Raw genomic sequence first — 25,750 nt, forward strand, 5'->3', positions numbered from 1 at the left:
TGACTAATTAATAGCTGTATTCTTATTATTTAATTTTCCGATTAAGTACATATATATATAATTCTGTTAATTTTTGCGACTATAAAAATAGTTAACTTAAAAAATATGACAATAACCTGGTGCTTCAAATGTTAAGAATGTATTTTAGTATATAGAAAAAGTTTCAGAAAATCACAATTTAGTACTTTTTGAACAATCGTGTCAACCAACTTGAAAAGCAGCAAATTCTAACGACAGTTTTCCAACAAAATCACCGAACCCCAAAATCGAACCCCAAGACGAGAGGAGAATTAATCGACATTGGACGGACGGATCAAGTTTCCGGATTTAATTGAAAGCTAATTAGCATCACAAAAGGCTGGCGGGTGTGGCGATGAGAACATACGATTAATTGGTCTTACCATCGGCTCTTCGCCAAACTTTCATTCATATGATCATTGAGTGGTTTGATCATTCAATATGTCGATTATAATTAATCGTAAGTGTTCATAGGTTTTTAAAATTTTTCCAATACTTATTTTTTTTCTTTTATAATATTTCCGTTGGGTTTCTTTGATCAAATTGTTTTTTTTCTATATATCGATAAATTCTACATTAAAATGGCAAGTTATTATGTTATTGTAATAAACTTTTTATATTGAATTTTCTTCGACTTTTCTATTAGTATATTTCTATCAGTAATTTTCTATCAATATATTCTTCCTATTTTACATATCACAGTAGTCACACACTAAATAATGTATCATTTGCAGACTTTATTAATGAAAACTGTCAACAATACTATATCATCATATGTTGCAAATTGTCAATTATCAGTTGGTTAACTACTCCCCCCCCCCCCCCGCTCTATCTCTCTCTCTCTCTTCCGTGATCTGTAAATTGCGGAAGTTGCTTTCCTTGTCTTGACACAACAAGAAGGTACGAATTTCCTACGGATAAATACCATGAAATCAAAGCTCCAAACGAGATAGCTGCCTGTTATATCAACCGCGACTATCTGTTGACAGTCAGAGTCTTTATAAAGACGTGACGAAAACTAGTTACGGCTCATCGTCGGTTTTGAGGAAATATTTTAGATTGAATTTGTTTGCACATTTGTCTAAATGAAATACTGTAAAATGTGCACTGGTCTACTAATTTGCGTGATTATGGTAGCGTTCGTCGCAGTAAATCAGGCAGATGCTGTAAGTTGCACAATCTATCAAATAATTCATCATGTTAAACATCAAATGGAATCATATTAAATATAAAATCTATTTTTTAAACAAACATTTCATGTATCATTTTTAAGACTTTTACATAACCAGCATAAATTTTTTTTCAAATTTATAACATTCTTTATAACTCCAAAAAATATATGGTATAGTTTTTAAACTTCATAAAAAGTCTGAAAATAATTAATCATCTTTAATATGCTATTTGTAATATTTTTTCGTGTAATACCTATATTATATGCGTGCTAATCGACTACAAAAAAAATACAAAACAAAATGTGTATACATAATTTTATAATAATGTAGGCGATGACGATGGAGCAAATTCAGAAGACTGCGATGACAATGCGGAACACATGCACGACAAAATCTCATGCGGACGCTGGTGAGTATATTCCGAAAATCTTTTTTGCGATATAAACGCATGATCCCGTATTTATCAAGCGTCTTGATTTATATCGTTAATTTACATAAATTGCGTAAATACAAAGCAAGTTTGTGCAAGTTTAACATGTTTTAAAAAGCCAAAAAATCAATGAATAAAATTATAGTATAATGTAAAAAACAAAGCATCAGGAAATCAATAATGCTTGAAGATGAAACGCACGTGATACAGAATCACGAAAGCACACGTTGACTAATTACAGTAATCTTCACTTTAATTCTTACCTGCATCTTCCGGTTGATGCAATTTAGACTCCATTCTATAACGTTACGTTATCCTTCCTCGCATATAAAGTGCATGGTCACTAACATCACCTACATGATGTATGTTCACAAATGACTTTTTAACTAAAGTTGATGTCCTTGATTGACCAAATTTTAAATACAAATCTTTTACTTAAAAAAATTATTCATTATACTTAATTTTTTCAAACTTTTATGCTACAGTATTTTTATCTTAAAATTTGAAAACACTCTTATATATTCACAATTTTTTTTAAATGTTATTAAAATTAATTGTTGAATTTCTATAAAATCAAAAATTGAACCTTTAACGCTTTCTTTTTTATAGGAGCTGTCGCAGCAATACAGAATGGTGAATTCCCCGATGATAATCAATTATTAAAATGCTACACGCTTTGCGTAATGAAAACTATGCGAACTGTAAGAATAAAAAAGTATTTCTCATCATTGCAACATATTTGAATGCAATAAATAAAATTAATGCGATACAGTACTAATATTTGATAAAAATTAATTCTTCAATTCTTTTGCTTTTTGTCTGGATATTTTAAGAAAAAATACTAATATGCTAAAGATAAAATCTTAATTGATTAAAAATAATTTTTAATAATAATATATATAAGAATTATTAAATTTATTATAATTCAATACAATATTATAATTAATAATTTAAATATTTTTTGTAATTAAGTTCAAGAATGGACGCGTAGATGATGGCATGCTGACTAAACAAGTGGATCTAATGCTGCCTCCCGATTTGTCGGTACCTATGAAAGCAACTGCGATTAAATGTGCGGCCGAGCGTAAGTACATTTTTCTAAAATAAAAATTAATACCAATTTTAAATTTAAAAAGCAAGATTTCAGATTATTAGGTAATCAAAACCATTTTTTTTTTCTTGCAGTTTTATAGCAATACTTGCCATATCAAAATTATTTTTAATATTATAATTTTTAATAAAATTATTTATATAATTTGTATTTATGTAGTACGTATATATAAATACGTGCATTGTTATAAATAGAAATCGCGATTCAAAGAAGAATTGAGGATTTGTAAATTTCTGATTTTTTTACAGCTCCCGCTGGCGATGATTGTGCAACAGCTTATCAATTTGTGAAATGCAGCTATCAGACAGATCCAAATCACTTCTTTTTCCCTTAATCGAAATTAAATAAGGATAAAAGCTTTTTGACAAAAATATGATTATATCAAATAAAAAATTGTAAATATTTTTAGCAATACATAAATATATAAAAGTATACATTTGTATTGACTTCGACTCGGAATTGTATCACAAGAATTATGTAATCATAAATTTATGATCAAATAGATTGCAATGAAATGTGCAGTTATATTAATAGTACAATACTATGCAATTTATGGCAATTTATGGCAATTGCAATAATATATGCAATAATTAGTTATTATAATTAATAAATAGTTGACTTTAAGCAATGCATGATAAAACTGTGAAAATTTTACTATTTAGAAGAGATACCGACAAATAATTGCCAATATATCGACATTTGCTTTGAAAATTGCACACTTTATAACAAAGAGTCTTGTTATATATACATATATGTATATACACTGCCAGTCAAAAGTTTGGACAATAAGTATTTTTTCTGTAAATATTTTTAAATTCTATTCCCGTAAATCCTTTAATAGAGATATATGTCCATACATTCTTGAAAATGTTTATTTTAAGTGTGGTTACATAGGTTGAAAAAAATTACAAAGTATCAAGTAATAAATTCAACTATATTCTTTATCCAAAAATTTTTTACTGGCAGTGTATATGTATCAAATTTTCAAAAACTTCTCCTATTTCCCTCAAATATTATAATAAATAAAAAAAAACAAGACAAAATAGTATAAAATACTCCACAAATATTAGTCTTTTAAAATGTATTTCCATTATACATATAATATTTTTATTATTATACCCTTATTAACTTATAAATCCTTGAATATTATAATTCTAATAATGGGATTGCACAAATTGCAAAAGATAGCTGCTTTTAAACCAGCAATACTTAACTTATTTTTTAATAAGAGTTTGCAATTTAATTGCAATTTGAACAACAAAGTATCGGTAAAAAAAAATTAATTTTCTTGAGAATTTTTAATTTTAAACTACAAAGCAATTGGCAAAGAGAAATTAGTTTCAAGAAATATTCTTAAATCGTTTCTTCTTTTTTACTGTAACACGCTCTCTTTAATTTGCGTTAGTGACACACTTTCCGCATTTCTTTTGTCGTTTTCTAATAAATTAAAACTAAGAAAGCGATACTAAAGACACAAATTTTTGATAATAATAAGAAATAATAACTATAATCAAGACATAATGCAACCATAATGTTTTGGTAAAACTGAAGATAATAAAGTTAAAAATAAATGTAAAACAAAATCAAAGATAATGTTATTGTTAAAGATCTCTCATAAAAAATTAATCTCCGATATAAAAATATTGTTACTAACATAAAAATTATTTGATTTATCAATAAAAATCTGTTTCCTTTAAACGCATTTTGCATTAAATGCAGACGTATAATTTAGTAAACGCATCAATGGCGCACTTGCATAATGTTTGCGATTTTCCGACTCCAGGAAATAATAATAAGACTCGGGTGTCGCACTATTAGCGCTAAGTATCACTAATTATTTCAACCAAAACGGCTATTTAAAGCGTATTAGAACGTGTCACCTTAAAATTGAACGTTCTCCCTCTTGACTCTATATTACTTCCGTATATAAAAGTGGATAACGCATTTCGCACGCGATTTGCAAAAGTCAAGTCCAATTGCGATTCATTGAGAGCCCATTTTCCAATTAAAAAAAAAATAAATAAAAAAGGAAAACAGTATCAAGAACAAGAAATAAAAATGAGAACCGTCATTGTGATCCTTTTTGTTTCGTTCGTACTCGCAGTCAACCTTCGAAGTGCCGAAAGTGTAAGTTGAAAAATATTGTTGAACTTATTTACACTACTCAACAGAATTCAGAAAAATCGAAAAATAAAATTAAAGATTTAAAAAAAATTGATTTCTTTATGTATTTGAAAGATAAGCAAACGCAAAAATAATACTTTTTAATATGAAACAAATAAATTATTTTTTAATATCTAATATTTATTTTATATATTTGTAATATTTAATATTCAACATGCATATACTGCTCAAGACAAGAAAAAAATCACTCTTGTAAATTATTTCACAAATTGATTCAAATGTCCTCGATTAAAAACATTAAAATAACTATACATAGTGTACCAGACCGGACGCATTGTACTGAAATGGCTTTGGAATTTGAAAATTTGGAACAATGAAATGGCTTCAAAAATTTGGAACAATTTGATTGATCAATTTCAAATGCTTTTCATTTAAAAACTATTATAGCCTCTACATTTCGGTATTAGGACTTTCATCTCAAAATAATCTCAAGAATGTGCCATTTCAGTACAGTATACGCGCGTTTACAACCTACTTACCTACCCTGTATATACATACATATGTAACATCAAACATGTTAAAATTTTATACTACCATATTTAGAAAGATATGCTCACTTTATATCATATGTAAAAGTAGATTTGTTGATGCACTTATGCTATAATTTGTAATAGAAAAAGGCACTAATATTTGTTGTCTCCTCGTCACTAAGGGATTTGTATTTCTACAGAGAAGAATGACCTTCGAAGAAATCAAGGAAGCTTTGCAGCCAGTCAAGAAACATTGCATCGAGAGAGTGGGAACTGATATAAGTGCGTAATAATAAGAAACTAGATCGTTGCGTTATCTTGTATACTGTGTATACTGTTTGCTAGAGAATTAGAACGCCCCTAAATTTTGATATACTAATATATGTATATTATCAAACTTTCAAGAAAAATTTACAAAAACCTGATAGTATGTCTTTAATATTTAATTAATATTTGAATCTATTCATTTCATATTAAAAAAATAGCATATTTCTCCTAAAATTTAAAGTTGTTAGTCTCAAACTGTGGATGTTTCTTAAAATAAAATGAGTATCATGTGTTATCATTAAGCGAACATTAAAGATATTTCACATTATATGCAGATAGCTTATAAAAAAAGTGTAATGTACACAAGTGTAATATATAAGTTTCTAATATTATTTTGCTTAGAGTTGATCGATAACGCAAACAAAGGTAAATTCGTGCCTGACCGAAAGTTGCAGTGTTACTACAAGTGTATGCTATTGAACACAAAAGCTGTAAGTAAAATAATTCAGTAATTTTCTATGAACACGATAATGTTGCATTTTAAAACTAAATGACCGAAGAGAGAAAGCAAAAACAATTTGTATTTGCAATATAAATTATCGCTGATTATGGCTGCCTAAATTATACTTTTTTTTTCTTTACTTACTCTGTCCGTGTCGTAATACCACCCTTTGTAGAAATTTGTACAAGAATTTTAAAAATTTACACAAGAAACTTTGTATTTAATAAAAATTAATTTTTCTAAAAAACTTATTTTACGCGATTTATTCACCGATAATTTTGATAATTATTTAAAAAAACATACATAAACTCTATTTTTCCTTTTCATTCCAGATGAAAGATGATAAAATAATCGAGCAAGCATTCAAGAACAATGTAAAGCTTTTATTATTGGAGCAATTTGTAGAACCTGTCACAAAAGCGATAGATCATTGTCGTCCAATTGGTAAGTAAAACCAAAATAATTTTTTAAATAAAATATTTTTCATATAAAAAATAAAATAAAATATTTCAAAATGTTCTTTGCTACATTTCGTAAAATGTAATTTGATTTTTATTTATTTATTTATAGCCATGAAACCATTGGAAGGATGTGAGTTAGCATACGAATTAGCCAAGTGCTACTACGAATATGATCCATCGGTAATGCAAATAACAATAATTTCACAAGTCTCTCTTCTCATGACAATAATAAAAGATTGCAATTTTAAACATTAAAATTGAAAAAAGATAGCATCAACAAATTTTTTAACTATAAGTTAATATTATAAATTAATTCAAAATTAGACCAAAGTAGAGCAATACGATAGAATTTAATTTAAGTTCTGTTTGTCATACTTTATAATCTTAAACATTTATTTCGTTTTTGCAGCTTGTATTTTACCCGTAAAGATGTTTCTCTCGATATATGTATACGTAGATGAAAAACGATTTTGGCTTATCTCGTCGAATAACATGAAGAGTCAAGTAACAATCATTTCAACATGAGTGCGCATTGCATTCTAAAATTAAAAAGAATTGTCCTAAATATACGAAATATATATTAATTATACAAATGTTAATATGTTTTCACTTTTTATACTACTTTTAATCATTTTCCCGAAAAACTTTTCTTCGTATTATCTCGATTCAAACATATTTCATAATGCTCTGTTTTAGAAACGTTAACATTTGCCGTTTTAAACACGTCTTAACCAGTTGAGTGGTAATGTATCATATATGTACAAAAAAAAGTGCCAAACGTGGTAATATATCATATATGTACATTTCTAAATAACTCCACTAATTTTCAACAAATTTGCATAAAACTTGATATCCTAAGGTTTTTTGGGCTTCGAATCTTGTTGTCAAAATTGCAAAATTCAAAATGGCGGATCCAATATGGCAATTGTTAATTGTTAAAAGACTAAAATATTGAAGTTAGGTAAAATATGTATAAGACCTTATTTGTAGAGCTTTTTATGAGCTTTATTTTTTGTTTGACAACTTTTTCCGTACAATGAATGCTTTCTGAAATAATTAACAAAAACAATTTTATTTTTGAACCTTTGAGGGGGGCTGGGGAGCGGAGGGGGCATTTGCGCCAAAAATCCATTTGAGAATATTATTTACTAGATAAAATAAGTATTTAGGCTGAATATAAGTCAAATCGGAGGTGATAGCTTTTTGGAAGTCCACCCCCCTTTTTTGATCCACCTCCACTTTTGACTGGAAAGTCGTAGTAAACATTTTCAAAAATCATTGTTTTTGTCTTGAAACGCCCTTTCAAATGATCCCCACTCGACCTATAGTGCCATTTAACATTTTCCACCCCTATTCTTTCCCCCCCCCCGCCCCCAGGGCGTGTGGGGGGGGGGGGGGGGGGAGATCCACACCCATTCCGAAAAGTTGCTTTTTCGAAAACTTTGAACCCATGTTTCACTGTTTTTCGATATTTTAACTTTTGGCTCTTACCACTTTTGGCACAAATCTTTCGAAAAAGTCTACCACCCAACTGGTTAAACTCGTTTTAAACGTTTCTGTGTTATAATATAATATAATTTAATATATTTAGATATATTATAACACGATACTTAATTATTGAAAATTTATAGAAAAGATATATAATTGGGAATGACTTACCAGATATTCACGTTCTTATCTTAACATTTTGAATACGCAACATCACCAGAAAACTTGAATCCTGTAAACAAAAAATTCATAAAATAAGAATGCAATCGAAATAAGTAAAAGTCATATACGTATACGGTTAGGCATTGTTAAATCTCACCGCTAACATTTTCCCCATATTTTTTTGTGCAAAAAAAGTACATTATCTTTTTATTCAGATCCCCTTATTTGACTCCCTTATTTGACAACCACACACACAAACACATATACATACATACAGATTACATTACTATGCTTACTCTTATCCACGATATAAATCATCTAAAATATAAATGATAACTTAGTTAAAGCAGCAATTACATGTGTTTGTACAAAATTCAACAATGTCATTGTGCCCTTGAATTACTATCGACAGTAAAAAAAGGCATCGTTGTACTGATGTTATCGATTAAAACTTCTTAACATGTGCGGTGTATGGACATGTTGAGAAATTTTAATACAAGTTAAAAAGTTTTTAGCAAAATTATTAATATTTTTTAAAGTACTTGAAAAATAAGAGAGTAAAAAAGCTGACGTGCTCGCTACCTGTACATGTATATACTATCTCTTTCTCGATACTTTTTGCGAAAAAAGGAAACATTTCTCAGTTTAATTCAAATCTCCCTTATTTGACAATCAAATGACGCAATTATTATTTCTTCTCTTATACACGACATGAATTATCTAAAATATAAATCATAACTGAGCTACGATTACAATCAGCAAACGTTTGTACAAAATTAACAATGTCATTGTACCACCGAACCATTATCAGCAGTATAAAGAGAATGAGTGTGGTGATACGAATGTCACAGTACAAGTTAACAAGTGCTTTGCAACATTCGTCGTATCTCTTTGAGTACTCAAAAATGAAAACCAGCGGAATGAAGACTATTGTGCTCGCTGCATGGTTGCTAGTCATCGTAAGTACAATAAATAATCCTTTCTTAATTAAATTATTAAAAATATAATAATATAAAAGTGAATATAAGATATTAATGCTTAAATTACTGTACGTGCGGTTTCCTATACCTGCCTTCCTATACCAAATCTTGAATTAGGAATTTATTATTATAGTATCGTTATTATTATAGTATTAATTATTGATTATCGATATCGTAATTGCATTTGATTATATTGTCGAATATATTTTTATATATTTAAGAGTAATCAATTTTTATTTGTTTATTTATTTTAGGGAGAAGTTTACGCCGTAAACGATGAAATAGTACAAAGCTTCAATGATCATTTGACAAAGTGTGAAGAAGAACTAGGAAAATCGCTAATTGCACCAAGTATTGTTTTTTCTGTTAAATAAAGAGATTTTATTTCTTTATTCAAAAATTAAATTCATAATATTACAATATTTCTATATGATATCTGCATTTGTCGAAAAAGAACTTTTGATTCATATCTTGATTAGTATTTTAATCAAAAGAAACTTACATGAGTATTTATAATGATAATGATAAAAATGTCGTTAAAATAAATAAACAATAATATAAATTTGCAATTGCATTATAAAATTCATAGTTTATACGTTACAGAGGAGCTTAGACCTGATGTGATTCATTGTGCATTGAAAAAGCACGGAACAGTACGTGTATTTATACAAATAAATTTATTATTACTCAATTAAATAAGAAAGTTAGTTTTTATATTAATAGAAAATATAATTATAAAATAGAATTATAAGATATTAATTTTCTGTTTTACAAGTGCGTACAGCACGTAAGCCGCAGCTAGTTGAATTCATCTGTAATAAATATACATTCCTATATTTTTCTCGATAATAAGCAGTTTATCAATTTTAGATCGACGAACAGAATGTGTTCGATACGAATAAGAGTTTTACAGCAAATTGTAATGGTCTTGTCTCAGATCGAGCCGCAGAAGTGCAGTGCAAAACAATTCTTACCAGCTGCATCAAAATAGGTTATATATAATTTATTTATGTTATTTCTCTTCCCTATAAAATTTCATCAGTCATGACGAGTATAATTTTGTGTTTCCAAATTTCACAATACCAAATTTCCTAATAATTTGCTTAATAATTAATACTTGTCAATTATTGATATAAATTTGTGAATCAAAAATAATTAAAACATATTTATTTTTTAAGCGCGTCAAAATTTTCCACAGACATAATTATATATTGTCATTTGACAATTTTATCTGAATCTCTACATTTATAAAAAATAAAAACAAATTAATATAAAATAATGTACGTTAAAATGGCACGACATTCTAAAATGAGATACAACTTTTATACACTTTGTTTCTTGTTGCAGGATTTCAATACTCAGAAAGTACCTATGACACGGCTTTGAATATTATAAAGTGCGCAGTGATCAAAGGTATAATGTCATTCATGCTTGGCTACCCAATAATTATGTAAAAAATGTAATTATGATATAATTCTGATTTAACACATTTCCTTTGAGCTGCAAATTTTTTAGTTAATCTTGAATCTTGAATCTTGCGCCACGTGCAATAAAGGCTTCGATGAATTTTTTGTGTCATAAATTGAAATTTGCAAATTTAGTGAAAATGTTTTCATAATATTACAAAAAAAATCAATTATGTAAATTCTGAAGTCTAAATTCAGTTGTGTAAATCCAAAAATGCAAATTTAACTGTATAAATTCAGCTATATAAACTTCGACACTAAAGCAAATAGTAAGAATATACGTTTTTATATTTTATTTTTCTATTTTCTTTACATAAATGGTATAAATATTTTTAAATAAAGAAAATACCTCTAATTTCTAAAAGGATATTTTGCATTTTCTCACACATTTATTTCTTTTTCAAAAGTTTAATTTAAAAAAAATTAACATTTCTTAAAACGATCTATTATAGATCTTTTTATTTGATAATCAAATTATATCGTTCCTAGTCTCATCCATGATATAAATCACCTGGGATGTAAATCATAGTTAACGAACTCGTTTAGGAGACAATCACGGTATATATGTTTTTACAAAATTTATCGATGTTAGTGTGTTATCAAACTACTAGCTTTCAGACACGTATATACCTTACGCGTCTAAAATACAGATACGTTTTACAAAAAATTTTTTTTGTAACGCGATTAGTATTTTTTTAAATTCGAAAAATATAAAGATGGCATAATAAAAGCTCTCGCTGCGTGTTTGCTGATCGCTGTAAGTATATCGATGCAACGTATCAGTTGTTCTCAACCAATTTAATACTATAATAATATATATATATATATATATATGTATATATATAGTGTTTCATTTTAATCTAGCCAGGCGAATATTTCAAACGCTGTTGAGTTTAGAGAAAAATGTTTCAGACAAAAGTTGTAGGGTTCGAAGGGGAACACAAGATGGTGGGCTTGAGTTTTTGATGAAGGTAAAATTGAGGGTTGAAGGTCATATAAAGGTCAACTTTGTTTTTTTTTAATGAAATGTAGTATTTTTCATTGCATATTCTGAAAGAACATAAAATTCTGCATTAAAATTGTCTGACACGTTTGTCATAAAAATCCATAATTTTTTAGGAAATTTAGCAAATTTAGCAACCCCGAAAGTGAGAGGCAAGGGGACTCACGTAAATCAAGCACCCCGATGGAATCAGATTTTCGTCACGTCCACGCCGTTGATTCCGGGTAACTCTAAGAACGAGAAATGTTCATGAACATGTACAAATTGATGCATGATTCTCTTTACAAAAAACAAACATTTTTTCTTTAATTGCTAAATTTCCTAAAAAATTATGGATTTTCATGAAAAACGTGTCAGACAATTTTAATGCAGAATTTTATGTTCTTTCAGAATATGCAATGAAAAATACTACATTTCATTTAAAAAAACAAAGTTGACCTTCATATGACCTTCAATTTTACCTTCATCAAAAACTCAAGCCCACCATCTTGTGTCCCCCTCCGAACCCTACAACTTTTGTCTGAAACATTTTTCTCTAAACTCAACAGCGTTTGAAATATTCGCCTGGCTAGATTAAAATAAAACACACTGTGTGTGTATATATATATATTCAGTATATATATTCATTCACATTGAAAGATTTGATTATCCTAGAATATAAACTGTTTAAGTTTAAATATAATTAAGTACTAATGTGATATTGATAAATTCAAATTTCATGATTTATATGATATACATACAAAGTAAATGTGCATAATTAATATATTTAAAGGCTATTTTATTTCATAATTTTGTATGGGTATTAAATTGGTTGAGAACAACTGATATATATACATATAACGTGGAAAAAAACAGTGCAAAAAAATCGTTGGTCCGTGTATTGATCAACAGGTAATACATATCCCAAATAGTCAAATATTAACAATATTGGTAGCAAACTCAATCAAAAATTTGCTGTCAATCTGTGCCAACATAGTTAACATTTTGCTTACTAACAATAAGTATATTTCATACAAATCTCCTCTTCTGTTTAGAAGATCTGCTATTTCTTTGTAACAATTTTCTTTTTTACGATTTCAACATCAAGAAAAGCTGAACAAATAATCTTTTTGTGCTAAGATCACTTTAAAAACTTCTTACCGTGTTTTCCATTCTTTTTCCGTACTTTCCTTTCATTTTCCATTCCTTTTCTTTTTTTTTCTACGTATCTTTATATTTTCTCCCAAATATTTAAGAGATAGTACATCTACTATATCTGAACGCCAGCTCATGAATAAGCGAAGCAACCTTAGGCATTGTGAATTATTTAGCGTCGCGACGGTGATAAAGCGTAACGTTTTAACAGCCAGTCTTTCCAAACGCACGTATACATTCGCAATATATAAGGACCACGTGTCTATCAGCGTGTTTGTGTGTGTGTAAAAGCGAAGCAAGATCGCGTAAACGACTCACGTCGCCGGTTATAATAGTAGTCCGGTAATGGAGGAAGTTAGCTTGTATATGCAGCGTCGCATAAAGTTATAGCCAAACGGAACAAGGGTTGAAACAAGAAATTATAGAAGATGACATTCTAGATACTATGGCAAATAATCGGTTTTAAGAGCAATTTTCCTAAAGCGAACGTTCTTCTTGAGTTAAAAAATCAAAATGATTTACTTGTGATAATTTTCACAATTTCCAAATTTGAAAAATTACAAATTTTCAAATTTTTATTAAAATTCTCAGATATAAAAATTGTCTCAAAGGTTTTATGAAAATTTAAATAAAAATAGAAAATAAAAATAAAATAATATGTAAAAGAACTTGTTTCTAAAAACAATATAATGTATAAAAAAGTACTTATAAATTATTCCAAAAGTAAATTTATGACAAATATTAATTCAAATTATTCTATTTGATACACTACAATTGCATTTACTAAAATCATATAAAATAAAGTCACATATATCAAAGAAATAACACTTTTGTGTTAGAAAAAGAATCAATCGCTTACATCGTAGATACATATATGTGTCATCTGTATCTCTAGTTATATTTTATTATCCAGTTCCGAAGCCGACAACAAGGCCAAAAAAATTTCGCTTTTGCAGAAACTATTTGCCGTTAAGTATAATCAAAAGAAAAATCAAACTAAATCCTAACATTGTGTGTATCTATTACGTGTTATAACAAGACCATACTTCAGCAACCTTGAATAGTTGCCGTAATTCTCGTCATTATTTTTATCATTTATCATCGTAATTTGCCGCCATCACTTTTATCGCTTATGATCTCATCGTAATTCGCTATTATTGTTTTTCAATTTGCTATTGATTGTGTGCTTGTTGAATCTGAAGAATATTCTTTAACAATCGAATGCTTTTTTCTATTTAAAATACATTTTATATTTATATATAAATTTTTATATTATATAATATTTATATTATTTATATAATACTTGTATCAATTTTTGCTACCGCTTGTTAAGCTTTCTGAACAATAACTCTATACATATAGGTACAATTAGTGTGTTTTTTCTGAATAGAAGTTGAAGTGAATGTTATATATACATATATATAGACGAACACCTAATTTGCACACATACACATATGAGCACCAAACAATTGTAATATTGCGGCACTGTGATATCGCAACGCCATCGAAACTTATGCAAATCTGATATGTGAGCCAATTATACTACTCGCGCTTCCGCAAATCCGCGCACATACACATAATCGTACATGTACACAGATACAGTATTGTCTTTCGCATATCAGTGACGTAAGATCATATAGAACGGTGTGGGACGACAATATAAATATGCGCCATAGTATACGTTCAGTTTACTTGCGTCCAGTTGGTGGATTAACTTTATACAAGTTGTTCGTTTGCGGCATTAAAGTAATACAGGAAAATGAAGAGAATCGTACTCTTCGTCTTAGCGCTCGTTGCTGCCGTAAGTACAATTTATCTATTACTTATCATTATTATTTACTAATCTAGTTAGAATATTTCACTGTTGTGAACCTGGCTGCTAACTTCATAAAATATAAAAATAAATAATATAGTCTGTTTGTACTTCGTTTGTACTCCACTTTTTTTGTTTGTACCTCAAAGGATTAAAAATTATGGAGGGGTCAAAAAATGGTCAGCCAACTATAAGATATTTAAATTATTTTATTAATACCATTCGAAAAAGCATCGTTTGTACCTCAAATGGTTTGGAGTTAATTCGGAGTTGGCCGTTTCAAGATATCTTAAAAATTAACAGAGTTCCACTCTTAGTCAATTATTAAAAGTTGTAAAATGCTGTATTTCCGAATTTTTGAGATACACACAATGCTCTTTCGAATGGTATTAATAAAATTAATATATCTTCTAGTTGAGTGTTGACCATTTTGTAATCCCTTTATAATTTTTAACCTTTTGAGGTACAAACAAAAAAAGTATGATACAAATAGATACAAAGTACAAACAGACTATACTATTTGTTTCCATATTTTTATAAAGTTGATATCCCGGTTCACAACAGTGAATATTTCATATAATTCAATCATATATGTATTTAAAATATGCTGAAATATTAATTTTAAATTAAATTTCTTTCATTGAAAAAGATATAATGCGTTTATTTCTGTGCATATATTTTATTAATATACTTTTTATCATCATAATTAGTATTTTATGTCATAAATTATAAGGAATTTGATTATTAAGCAATTTGATAATATAAAAATTTATTACCACGAAGAAATGATAATATAATCATATTTTAGGCGATAGCAAACGAAGAAGAGACCGTGAAACATTTAGCTGAAAAATTCGAAACAGATGTGCAGACAGTAGAGATGTGTTTTCAAGAAGCTGATACAAATACAGGTAAGTTACGTCGGATTATATTTATTCGTAAACTTATAAGTTTATGAATCACAAAAATTAAAAATTAGAAACTAGAATTTAAAATGTAAAATTTAAAGATAAAAATTTAAAACATATAGAGAATATATAGAAAGAATATATAGAAATATATACAAAGTACAGGGAAGTTGCTGAAACTAATTAGCTGTCATTTTTAAACGCACATAGAGAGCAAGAAAATATCTTCTAACAGAAGACATTTTGCAGTTTGCTTTACATATAACCTAAAGACAATATTTTTATCATTAAATAAATGTTTATTAGAATAAATATTTTGTTTATATATCATTCCCATGGGACACTCTGTAGATAAAAAATATATAGAAAAAAAATATATAAAAAATATATAAACATTTTTAATTATAAAAATATTTAAAAAATATATAGAAAGAATATAAAAAGAAAGAGAAAGGAGAGAGGAGAGGCGAAAGAGAGAGAGAAAGAGAATAGAATAAAATAGAATAGAATAAAGGGTAAATCAATGATGAAAATTGTATACGTTAATGCTCAAATTTTATATAAGATTATTTAAGTAATGTCCACTAATACTCTAATAAGCAATGCCTTTATATATTTCATCTGTTTCTCTCTAATTTTTATTAAGTTTTGTATTAATTATCAATGTAGTCTGAAAAATCTGATATATGTGTATATAGCATTTAACAAATTTTTCTTCCTCATAAAATATATTCACAAAAAATATCATTAAATTTTTCATATAATTAAAAAAATTTTCTACGATAGCGGAAATTCATGCTGCGCAGCAAACATTTATGGAAATGAAGAGTGAAAACGATCTCGACGAAGAAACCAAAAAAGTTATTATGAAACATGGTCGTTTTCTGGCATGCATGCTGGAGAAAAAAGATATGGTAACAATTGCATTCGCAATTTTTATACATAACTAGTATTAGTACAAAACCCTAATGACAATTATAACGAGATTGACTGTATATATAATGTACAAATTTTTATACCACTATTTTTCAATTATTTCCGTTAAAATATTATATATTTTAAATTTTCAAATTTAAGTTCTATATTTTTCTTGTATACATTTTTGGATTAATAAATAAAAATTTCGGATTAATTAATAAAAATTTTAAATATAAAATTAACATAATAAAATAAAAATATAAATTGTATTTTATCAACAATACGGTAAAATATATCGCCAAATACAATCAAACTTAATCGAAATTGAACAAAAGAATTGCAATAGTTAATTCCGAGCATGTCAGTTGACAATACACACACATATAGTTTCATATTTTTTATTATTTTAGATGAAAGACTCAAAGCTGGTTCTAGACAAGATACTTGAAATGATGGATTCAGAAGAAACAAAGCACGGGCCAAGCAAGGAAGATATAACAGAATGCGTGAATGAAAGTATGTATATATAAATCTAAAATAAAATTGAAAACACTCTCTCTTAATTTCGTTACAATTGCAATTGTACGCACTGCTTCTTAGTCAATATGTATTGTATATGTATTGTGTATTTTTTTAAAATGTTTTCTTTTGTATATAATATGCCACTAATTTTTTATCTGATTTCTCTTAGTAAACGAAGCCAATGAAATGAATAAGGAAGATAGGGCACTAGAATTAATACTCTGCTTCATGGACGATCAAGAAAATAACGGCGAAAAATAAAAAGTGAAAAGGGTTTTGTATAACATGTTAATGCTATCTGAATCGGAAATTGTGATATTTCTTATATTGTGTAGTGGTAGCGTCGTAAAAGAGAAATTTCCGTCATCGGGGTTTTATCGTCGTCAAAGCGAAATAAAAATAAAGTTTTCGCAAATTTATCATAAATCTTGTTACTAATAAAAAATTATAGTGCTGATATTAAAATAAAACATAGACTAATTAAATATTTAATAAATTATTTACCTTGTAACACCAACTCTTTCTATTATTTGCAAATATGAAACAATTCAACTATAAAACAATTAAATTTTCAGGAAATTTGGATGTAAGCACATCCAAACATCATTCATAAATCTGATTTTGCTCTATTTCCCATAAACTTGATGTTCAGACTTTTCGCACAAAAATTCAAAAATATATCTAACGCAATCTGCTCTTATTTATAAGACAAATCAACTTCATATTTCCGAAAAGAATTCAGTTCAATCTAATCGTACACTGCAATTCTTGTAATGTAGTTTGCAAGATTAAGTAAAATTATTTACATTTCTTTGGCAATTATTAAAATTTACGAAAGTAATCTGCTGATTCCAAGTTTATACCTGCTAATAAAACAGCAAACAAAGATGCAAAAAACGCTATGTTTCTTTTTCAATTCTACAGTAACCATTAGTAATCCGATAGAAAAATATATTGTAGGACAGTGTGTTGCGGAGCTATTTCGATCATAGAATTATAGAGTGATTAAAGTAAACAAACGAAACTATCATACATCATACATTGAGAATCTTTTTAACAATGATGAAAAGCTAATTTGGTACAATTGGTATCGTGCTTCTATTGATAACACCACATGAATTTAAATAAAAGAAATATTAATATTTTAATTTTTAATTTTTCTGTAATATTAATTTTTATAATATATTATCGTACTAATATTATTTCTATATTTTAAGAAATTTAATAAATATTACTGTATGTATGTATTATTGTATGTATTTGTTAAGCATACTGAATATTAACTCTACTGAACAAATAATACATCTTTCCTGAATGTAATAGATCAATCTCATACAAGGAGTTAATTTGTACACACATACGGGAGTACGAAACAATTGCACTATTGCGGTAGCATCGCGATAATATCGCGATGCTCCTGAAACTTAGGCAGATTTGCTACGTCAGCTAATTATACTACTCGTACTTCCGCACACATCCGTGCATATATACATATATATGTGTATATACAAAATTGTCTTTTGTGTAACATAAGATTACGTACAATAGTATGCGACGACGATATAAATATGAGCCATAGTATTACTTCTTACGTTCAGTTGGTCGATTAACTTTATGCAAGCTGCTTGTTTCTGTCACTAAAAAATGAGGAAAATCGCGTTTCTCGTTCTAACGCTCGTCGCTATCGTATGTACAACTTATTTATCTTTATTATCGCAATAATTATTTTAATTTTCTTCCTTTTCTATTCATAGAGAACAAGCTAACTAAAATATTTCACATAATTTGTATAATTTCAAGTCTTTAAAATATGCTAATACTAATGTTAAATTAAGTTTTTTCACTAAAAAAAATGTAATACTTTTATTTCTATTTATATTTCTTATTACGTTTTCAATTAATGTCTTATCATTATGTTTAGTATTTTATATATTGTTATAAACTTTGAATAATTTAATTATTTTGATCATCTGCAACAATAAAATATAAAAGTTATGTTAACGCAGAGAAATATGTAATATGCATATATAATATAATTATATTTTAGGCGATTGCAGATGAGGAAGAAGACATAACAGATTTAGCAGAGGAGTACGAGACTGACGAGAAGACGATGCGAATATGTTTAGATGAAACTGAGATAAATAGGGGTAAGTTATATATCGGAAATAAAACGTCTATTAAGCTATCACGGTCACTTTAGCATAATCGAATTAAATATATATATAAAAGTTTGTGCCGTTTTCTCGGATGCCTTTCGAATCATTTTCTTAATGAAATGACTGGAATAACAAAATAAAAAATACAGCAACAATTTAGCAATAAAAATATCACTAACTTTTTGTATATATTTAATTTGCTCAAGTGTTTGGCTGTGTCAGTTTAACAGACGGGGAAATAAATAAATTTAGTGATTATAATTTATAAGTAATCAAAAATTAAAAATTAAAAATTACAATTTAGAATATAAAGCTTACAATTTTGGAGAGTTTTATTTTCGTAAACTTTAAATTAAAAATTTTTAATTTAAAGTTTACAAATAAAATAGCTTTTAAATTTAAAATCTTCAACAATTTCCATCTTCAGGAAAGCAAATTTCAAAAATAGACTTTAGAAAATTATATTAAATAATGTAAGTAAAAAATTTTTCTCTCCATTCAAGTATAGTAAATATAAGAAAATTCTTCTTTTTGGCAAAAATGTGCATAAAAGATGCAGATCTCAAAATTTTACATAATTAAAAAAATTTTTCACAACAGATGAGATAGATGCTGGATGGAAAAAGTGGGCGGAAATAATAAATAATGGTAATTTCAATGAAGAAGCCAAACAATCTGTCGCAAAACTCAATCGTTTTATAGCGTGCTTGTTGGAGCAGAAAAATATGGTAATAATTGCATTTGTAATCTTTGCACATAATTATTGAAAAACAGCTATAATGACAATTATAACTGGATTGATTCTATTATATCAGCGCTCGGAATTAGTTGCACATTTCGGGCCAATTTCCGAGACAACGCCTCCTGTTCCCCCACTACCGCTCGGCTGCTGGCGGCCGGACCGCCGATAGCTCTGGCTCAGGAGCGTTTTATATTAGAAATAGGCTGGATTGTTTAGGCATCTTTCGGGAAATCGTAACACTTTCTTCACTACATAAATAATGTTTATTTTTATTAATACATAATATATATATATTTAATTATTAATGAAAATAAACATTATTTATGTAGCAAAAAAAATATTACTATTTTCTGAGAGGTGCCTCAACAACCCAGCCTATTTCTTATATAAAACGCTCCTGCGCCAGAGCTATCGGCGGCTCGGCCGCCAGCGGCCGAGCGGTAGTGGGGGAACAGGAGGCGTCATCTCGGGAATCGGCCCGAAATGTGCAACTAATTCCGAGCGCTGTATTATATGATGTAATAATGAAATTTTTGAAACATTTTACTTTCCGACTATTTCCACTGAAATGTTGTGCACATTAAACAAATTAAAATTTACTTAAATATATTAATTATATGTTATAGTATATTAACATTTTGTGACAGAACTTTTTATACCTATAAAATTAGCTTTTATAGACATTCTCATAGCTTTAAATCTTATACTTTTGTCGCATTATAAAATCTTTTCCGGATCAAAAATTCCAAAAATTTGGAGAACACATTGCTATTATAATAAAATAAACGTATAAATTTTGTTCAATATGTACTACACATTATGTACTAAAATGTATGAGCAAAATATAATATAAAAATAATAAATAATAAAATTTATTATTAACTATAATAAATGATATTTTATCGATCATATATGATAAAATGTATTGCCAAATTAAACTTAATCAAAATTAAACAAAATAATTGCAATAATTAATTTGTCACATATAATTTAACAATATACATACATATATATGCTAGTGCGCGCACTTTATGTTTTTTACCAATTCCATTTTATTAATTTTAGATGAAAAATTCTAAGCTGGTTGTAAGCAAGATACTTCAAGAAATGGTGGACCATAATAAAGATAAGAAGATGCCAAGCGAGCAAATTATAACAGAATGTATCATTGACCGTAAGTATACATAAATCTAAAATAAAATAGAAAATACTCTCTCTTAATTTCGTTACAATCATAATTATAACTGTGCTAAACTTCTGTGCGTGCGTGGTGTTTTAATATATTTTCATAAATTAATAAAAGAAGTAAATACTTCAAAATTAGTTCTTTAGAATATACGATTTGCATCTAATTTTTCTATTATATTATAGCCAATAATTTCTATTTTGACTTCTCCAGTGAACAAAAACGATGCTATGACTAAGGAAGATAGAGTGTTCGGATTATTAGTTTGCTTTGTCAGTAATTATGGAGGCAAAAGATAAGCGATTCGTACACTAAGCACTATCGTTATGCTATCTGAACCAGAAACGGTACCCGAATTTTTTATGTTGTGCAATAATGTGCGTAGAAGAAAAATCACCGTCATCGGCGTAAATTTCTGTAGATTTACAATAAATCTAGTTACTAATAAATCATGCTGCTAATATAAAATAAAAAAGATTAATTAAAAATTTGATACAACCCACTTATCTCTCCTGAAACACAACATAATCGGTGTTTTTAAAGATTTTGTCGTATGTATTCATTTTGTTAATTAGTATTTTTACATGAAAAAGAATCTCTGTGACAATATAAATAAATGGATAATTCTTTAAATGATAAAATTGTAATAAAATGAACTTTTATCGATGAACATTTTATGAGTTATTTTAACAAATATTATTCAGATCAAAGCAGTGTTTTCAAAACACATGTGATATCGTTCTTTGCTCATAAAGGAGGTCGCGTGAAGTCATTTATTTCAATTTTAAAAACACGGGAAATTCCTCGGTGTAATCAGTTTCATAGATAATATGTAACTTGTCTTGTTTGCTTCATTTATTCCAACGCAATACTCATTTTAAATCATAAATTCTTTAAGTGTATTTACATTTTTGGAAACTTCTTTAAACATCAGATCTTTTCGAGAATATAAAACCTTTTTTAGAATAAATTTTAAAACATAAAAAAAAAAAAAAAAAACTATTTAAATTTTTAGATCAATACAACTTTTTCTAACATTAAAAAAATCTTCTATTATTTAGGTATTGCAAATCTTCAAATACTTCAAACATAATACTGTATTTAGAATTCTGAACACTCGTTACGATGTGTAATTTTTAAATTGGAACATCAAATATTTCGTATTTCTGATATATTGTAATAAATAGTTTCCCCGTTGTGAAAAGTTTCAATATTTTACATCGACCGAGAGATACGTGACGCAAATAGCGGTGTGAATTCCCAATCAGCGCGCACATTTTCCTTGATCCGTGCATCGACCGCATGATACAGAAAGTTTTTCCTCCTTTAACTTTTTTACCCGCATATCAGATAATATCGACAAGTTTCCTCTAGCGTTTTCATCTTGCCAATAATCGCCATATTTAGCGTTTGCACCAGATATATAAGTAGAAGCTCAGTGGCGTGTTCTCCATTAGTTTACGACACTTCGTCAAAAGTGTGTCTCTTGTGAAACAAATTATTGAAATAAAAATGATAAAATCCTTCGCACTACTCGTCTGTCTAATGGCAACCGCCGTAAGTAGTGACAATTCAATTAGTATTAAATATTAACCATAGCTATTATTAATTAATAGCCATAATTAAATTATCATTACCACAATTAAAATAAATATTTATCAATTTACTTTTTCCCAAGTTTTCTTCAATCTTTTTTCTTTTTTAAAGACATAAGATATTTTTGAATTAAAGTTGAACTTAATAATAAAATATAGTTTTCAAAGCTATTACATCTCGACTGTATTTTTATTGTACTGCTTTATATAATTTTATTGTATTGCTTTGTTGTAGCTTATAACAATATTGATTTTAGGTGGTGGCCAATGCAAGTACTATCGCCGACGCAGCTTTACACGGCGGATCGCTATCCACCGAGGATTTACAACAATGTTACGAGAACGCAAATCTGGCGGAAAGTAAGATCTGTTTAAAATTTATTTATATGTACAAGATATCTCTGATATCCATGATTTTTCTGATTTTAACAACATATTTTACAGCCAAAAATCAGAGAAGATATGGAAACTGTATACATATATGATCCCTTTTTTATAAATTGAGTTTTCTCGTCATTTTTATTTGTTTCTGCATACAAAAACAATATATTCTTATTGTTAGTTTTATTATAAAAATTCAAGATGATTTTAAAACGTGGATTCATGTAAAAAAATTTTGCTTGATTCAACTTATAAACCCCTTGAAACCCCTTTTAACATGTATTAGATTCGTTTTTTTCTAAATAAAATATAATATTAATATAAATAAAGATGCAAACTTTTAAATCTTAAATTTTATATATAGTAATCTTGATTATTTTTAATATTTTACAAATATTTTTCATGCTAATTATATATAAGTAAAAACGCAAAATAATTAAATATTTAATAAATACCATAAAAATAATTTAAAAATTATTCCCATATAAAATGATATAATAATAAGTAATCATTATTTCATACTTTCCAGCTGATTTGATTACAAACGTGGAAATAAAAAATGGTTCCTATAAGAATCCCGAAAATGAAGAAAAAACGAGGAAAAATGGTTGTTTCACATTGTGCATTTTGCAAAAGCGAGGCATAGTAAGTATAATGCGCATTATAAATTATAATGTATAAAATCATTTTTTCTTTTTAAATAGTTTCTAGAAAAATTAAAAAATTAAAATAAAAATCTCATTGATATCTCATTGATATTATTTTTAATTCTTTTTTTATATAAGCGGACAATTATTTAATGTGTTTAATGTGAAAATAATTATATATCAACTTTGATAGAAAAAAATGATTTAATTACAAATCAAATTTAATACAACACACACACACGCACACGCTCTGGCGCACGCGCACACGCACGCACGCACACACACGCACGCACACGCACGCACGCACGCACGCGCGCGCGCGCGCACACACACACACACACACAGAGAGAGAGAGTCTCTATTTCACTGTATTTCTGAAACACACCTCTAAATCTATCCACTTGCAAATCTATTATGGGAATCGATTTGTTATCCAAAACAACTAATAACTAATTTTTACATAATATTATTTATAAAACCAAATCAATCTTGTACAATTTTAGATTACGGAGTCAGAGATTCAGAAAGACAAGCTGTACGGCAAATCGGCACATGCTCATTTAAATCCTGGTACTCAGGCCGCAATCTACGCAACCGTGCATCGTTGTGTCGAACAAGGTATACTACAATTAATACAAAAAAACTGCTGATCAGAATTGTATAACGCTTACTAATCTCTACAAATAATAATTATATTATTGTTTCAGTTAAAACAAAACCGGACATGTGCGACAAGTCTCTCGATCTCTTGATATGCCTCTGGAAAGATTTTATGTAATTTCGCAAGGATAATGACCAGATCTATGAATTAATTTGTTTATTTTGAAGTAATGACAAGAAAAATATAATAAATTAATATCACAATTATTGTATAAACATACTATTTCCTTTCTAATAAGAAAATCGTTAATATTATATGTTTTAGAAATAATTCCAATATTCTGATATATTGTTTTGTCTATATTACAATAAAAATGATTATTAAACAGCCAAATTCTTAAATCTATTAACTCATATTTTTTGATGTTTGATTATTATAAATATATATCTCATTATTATATAATTTTAAATCTTAATATTCTTTTCAAATTGTTTAACAAGATATGTGACGCTAACATACTAAAACCAGATATATTAATTTTAATTAATTAATGTTTAATAAGTTTTAATTTTATATATTGCTATTTTTGCTACATTAGGTCTTTAGCGATAGTCGATTAAAAGTAATAGTATAGTATAATATAAAGCAGTGCTTGGAAATATCAGGTAGTCGAGTAATTCGAACTCGGATCTCAAGATCAAATGTCAAAGTTCTCAGACTGAAAATGTGTTCAAACAGTTTAAACTGTTAAAATTTAATTAATAACTTCGTTGAATTTCTGTCGCGTTTTGCCTGCTCGAATGTTTCGTGCGAACAATAAGGTGACAGCACATGTATACGTCATGTGTATGAAGTTAGCCCCACACTTTAATAAAATTAAAATAATCGAAATTGTACTGCATTGTACTAGTTTTGTATCAAATTGTACCGTAGTTCATTTTTTGAAATCACGCGCGGATTTCCAAAAAAAACGAAATTTTTGAATTTTTTGAGTAGCCCCACACTTTTCGAAAAATGATTTTTTCTCGACTGTACTACATTGTACTAGTTGTACCAAACATTGTACCGTTTGAAAAAAATTCCTAACAAATTTGGATTTTGAGAAAAACGAGAAAATCGAAAAATTTTGAACATTACGTAATTACGGCAAATCGGCTATTTTTTAAGATATCGAAACGCGGCCTACGGGGTTCGAAAGAGAATCGTTTGTACCGGTTTGTACCACTTTGAATTTCGTTTGCACCTCAACCGGACCGGAAGTACCAAATTTTGCAATTTTTAACAATACGTAAATACGGTAACTCGGCTATTTTTTAAGATATCGAAACGCGGCCTACGGGGTTCGAAAGAGAATTGTTTGTACCAGTTTGTACCGCATTGAATTTCGTTTGCACCTCAACCGGACCGGAAGTACCGAATTTTGCAATTTT

At 28.0% G+C, this 25,750-nt stretch overlaps 6 protein-coding genes across 9 annotated transcripts in view; 5 read left to right on the plus strand and 1 right to left on the minus strand.

The window, feature by feature from the left end:
• The window catches only part of spri (sprint), a 125,953-nt gene that overhangs the window by 87,152 nt on the left and 13,051 nt on the right, over positions 1 to 25,750 (minus strand). For all 3 annotated transcript variants that reach the window (XM_012359763.2, XM_012359769.2, XM_067348896.1), the window contains exon 2: positions 8,275 to 8,335. The gene's annotated coding sequence lies outside the window, so the exon portion shown is untranslated. The remainder of the gene's footprint in view (positions 1 to 8,274; positions 8,336 to 25,750) is intronic.
• Positions 963 to 3,163, plus strand: LOC105667772 (general odorant-binding protein 72). The gene is made up of 5 exons (XM_012359779.2): positions 963 to 1,184; positions 1,521 to 1,599; positions 2,230 to 2,321; positions 2,593 to 2,704; positions 2,980 to 3,163. Exons 1-5 carry the CDS (start codon positions 1,104 to 1,106, stop codon positions 3,063 to 3,065), a joined length of 450 nt encoding a protein of 149 aa, XP_012215202.1. The 5' UTR covers positions 963 to 1,103; the 3' UTR covers positions 3,066 to 3,163.
• On the plus strand, positions 4,672 to 7,214 carry LOC105667774 (uncharacterized). The gene is made up of 6 exons (XM_012359780.2): positions 4,672 to 4,858; positions 5,586 to 5,667; positions 6,055 to 6,143; positions 6,487 to 6,598; positions 6,725 to 6,795; positions 7,025 to 7,214. The coding sequence occupies exons 1-6, from the start codon at positions 4,790 to 4,792 to the stop codon at positions 7,040 to 7,042; spliced, it is 441 nt and encodes a 146-aa protein (XP_012215203.1). The 5' UTR covers positions 4,672 to 4,789; the 3' UTR covers positions 7,043 to 7,214.
• Positions 8,371 to 11,171, plus strand: LOC105667775 (venom allergen 2-like). The gene is made up of 5 exons (XM_012359781.2): positions 8,371 to 9,224; positions 9,500 to 9,596; positions 9,849 to 9,898; positions 10,116 to 10,236; positions 10,593 to 11,171. The coding sequence occupies exons 1-5, from the start codon at positions 9,048 to 9,050 to the stop codon at positions 10,697 to 10,699; spliced, it is 552 nt and encodes a 183-aa protein (XP_012215204.2). The 5' UTR covers positions 8,371 to 9,047; the 3' UTR covers positions 10,700 to 11,171.
• LOC105667768 (uncharacterized) lies at positions 14,501 to 17,494 on the plus strand. Its single transcript, XM_012359774.2, has 5 exons — positions 14,501 to 14,649; positions 15,470 to 15,572; positions 16,356 to 16,483; positions 16,898 to 17,003; positions 17,179 to 17,494. The coding sequence occupies exons 1-5, from the start codon at positions 14,608 to 14,610 to the stop codon at positions 17,268 to 17,270; spliced, it is 471 nt and encodes a 156-aa protein (XP_012215197.2). The 5' UTR covers positions 14,501 to 14,607; the 3' UTR covers positions 17,271 to 17,494.
• Positions 18,571 to 24,583, plus strand: LOC105667771 (pheromone-binding protein Gp-9). 2 transcript variants are annotated; one of them, XM_067348924.1, is made up of 7 exons: positions 18,571 to 18,695; positions 19,057 to 19,159; positions 19,769 to 19,896; positions 20,976 to 21,084; positions 21,310 to 22,653; positions 22,949 to 23,051; positions 23,602 to 23,656. In XM_067348924.1, the coding sequence occupies exons 1-5, from the start codon at positions 18,654 to 18,656 to the stop codon at positions 21,393 to 21,395; spliced, it is 468 nt and encodes a 155-aa protein (XP_067205025.1). In that variant the 5' UTR covers positions 18,571 to 18,653; the 3' UTR covers positions 21,396 to 22,653; positions 22,949 to 23,051; positions 23,602 to 23,656. The 2 variants fall into 2 exon arrangements, with proteins under 2 accessions (XP_067205025.1, XP_012215201.1); XM_012359778.2 differs by lacking the exons at positions 18,571 to 18,695; positions 19,057 to 19,159; positions 19,769 to 19,896; positions 20,976 to 21,084 and adding exons at positions 24,223 to 24,337; positions 24,427 to 24,583 and having other exon boundaries at positions 22,495 to 22,653; positions 23,602 to 23,717.

This window comes from Linepithema humile, chromosome 2 (genome assembly GCF_040581485.1).
Source record: "Linepithema humile isolate Giens D197 chromosome 2, Lhum_UNIL_v1.0, whole genome shotgun sequence".
NCBI classification, from domain to species: domain Eukaryota; kingdom Metazoa; phylum Arthropoda; class Insecta; order Hymenoptera; family Formicidae; genus Linepithema; species Linepithema humile.

Coding starts and splice junctions, on each gene's coding strand:
- LOC105667772 (XM_012359779.2), top strand. CDS start 1,104: ATGAAATACTGTAAAATGTGCACTGGTCTACTAATTTGCGTGATTATG. Junction 1,600..2,229: donor AAAATCTCATGCGGACGCTG/GTGAGTATATTC, acceptor TCTTTTTTATAG/GAGCTGTCGCAGCAATACAG. Junction 2,705..2,979: donor GATTAAATGTGCGGCCGAGC/GTAAGTACATTT, acceptor ATTTTTTTACAG/CTCCCGCTGGCGATGATTGT.
- LOC105667774 (XM_012359780.2), top strand. CDS start 4,790: ATGAGAACCGTCATTGTGATCCTTTTTGTTTCGTTCGTACTCGCAGTC. Junction 5,668..6,054: donor GAGAGTGGGAACTGATATAA/GTGCGTAATAAT, acceptor TATTTTGCTTAG/AGTTGATCGATAACGCAAAC. Junction 6,144..6,486: donor TGCTATTGAACACAAAAGCT/GTAAGTAAAATA, acceptor TTTTCATTCCAG/ATGAAAGATGATAAAATAAT.
- LOC105667775 (XM_012359781.2), top strand. CDS start 9,048: ATGTCATTGTACCACCGAACCATTATCAGCAGTATAAAGAGAATGAGT. Junction 9,597..9,848: donor AAAATCGCTAATTGCACCAA/GTATTGTTTTTT, acceptor TATACGTTACAG/AGGAGCTTAGACCTGATGTG. Junction 9,899..10,115: donor CATTGAAAAAGCACGGAACA/GTACGTGTATTT, acceptor TATCAATTTTAG/ATCGACGAACAGAATGTGTT.
- LOC105667768 (XM_012359774.2), top strand. CDS start 14,608: ATGAAGAGAATCGTACTCTTCGTCTTAGCGCTCGTTGCTGCC. Junction 16,484..16,897: donor TGCTGGAGAAAAAAGATATG/GTAACAATTGCA, acceptor TTATTATTTTAG/ATGAAAGACTCAAAGCTGGT. Junction 17,004..17,178: donor AACAGAATGCGTGAATGAAA/GTATGTATATAT, acceptor GATTTCTCTTAG/TAAACGAAGCCAATGAAATG.
- LOC105667771 (XM_067348924.1), top strand. CDS start 18,654: ATGAGGAAAATCGCGTTTCTCGTTCTAACGCTCGTCGCTATC. Junction 19,160..19,768: donor TGAAACTGAGATAAATAGGG/GTAAGTTATATA, acceptor TTTTCACAACAG/ATGAGATAGATGCTGGATGG. Junction 21,085..21,309: donor AACAGAATGTATCATTGACC/GTAAGTATACAT, acceptor TGACTTCTCCAG/TGAACAAAAACGATGCTATG.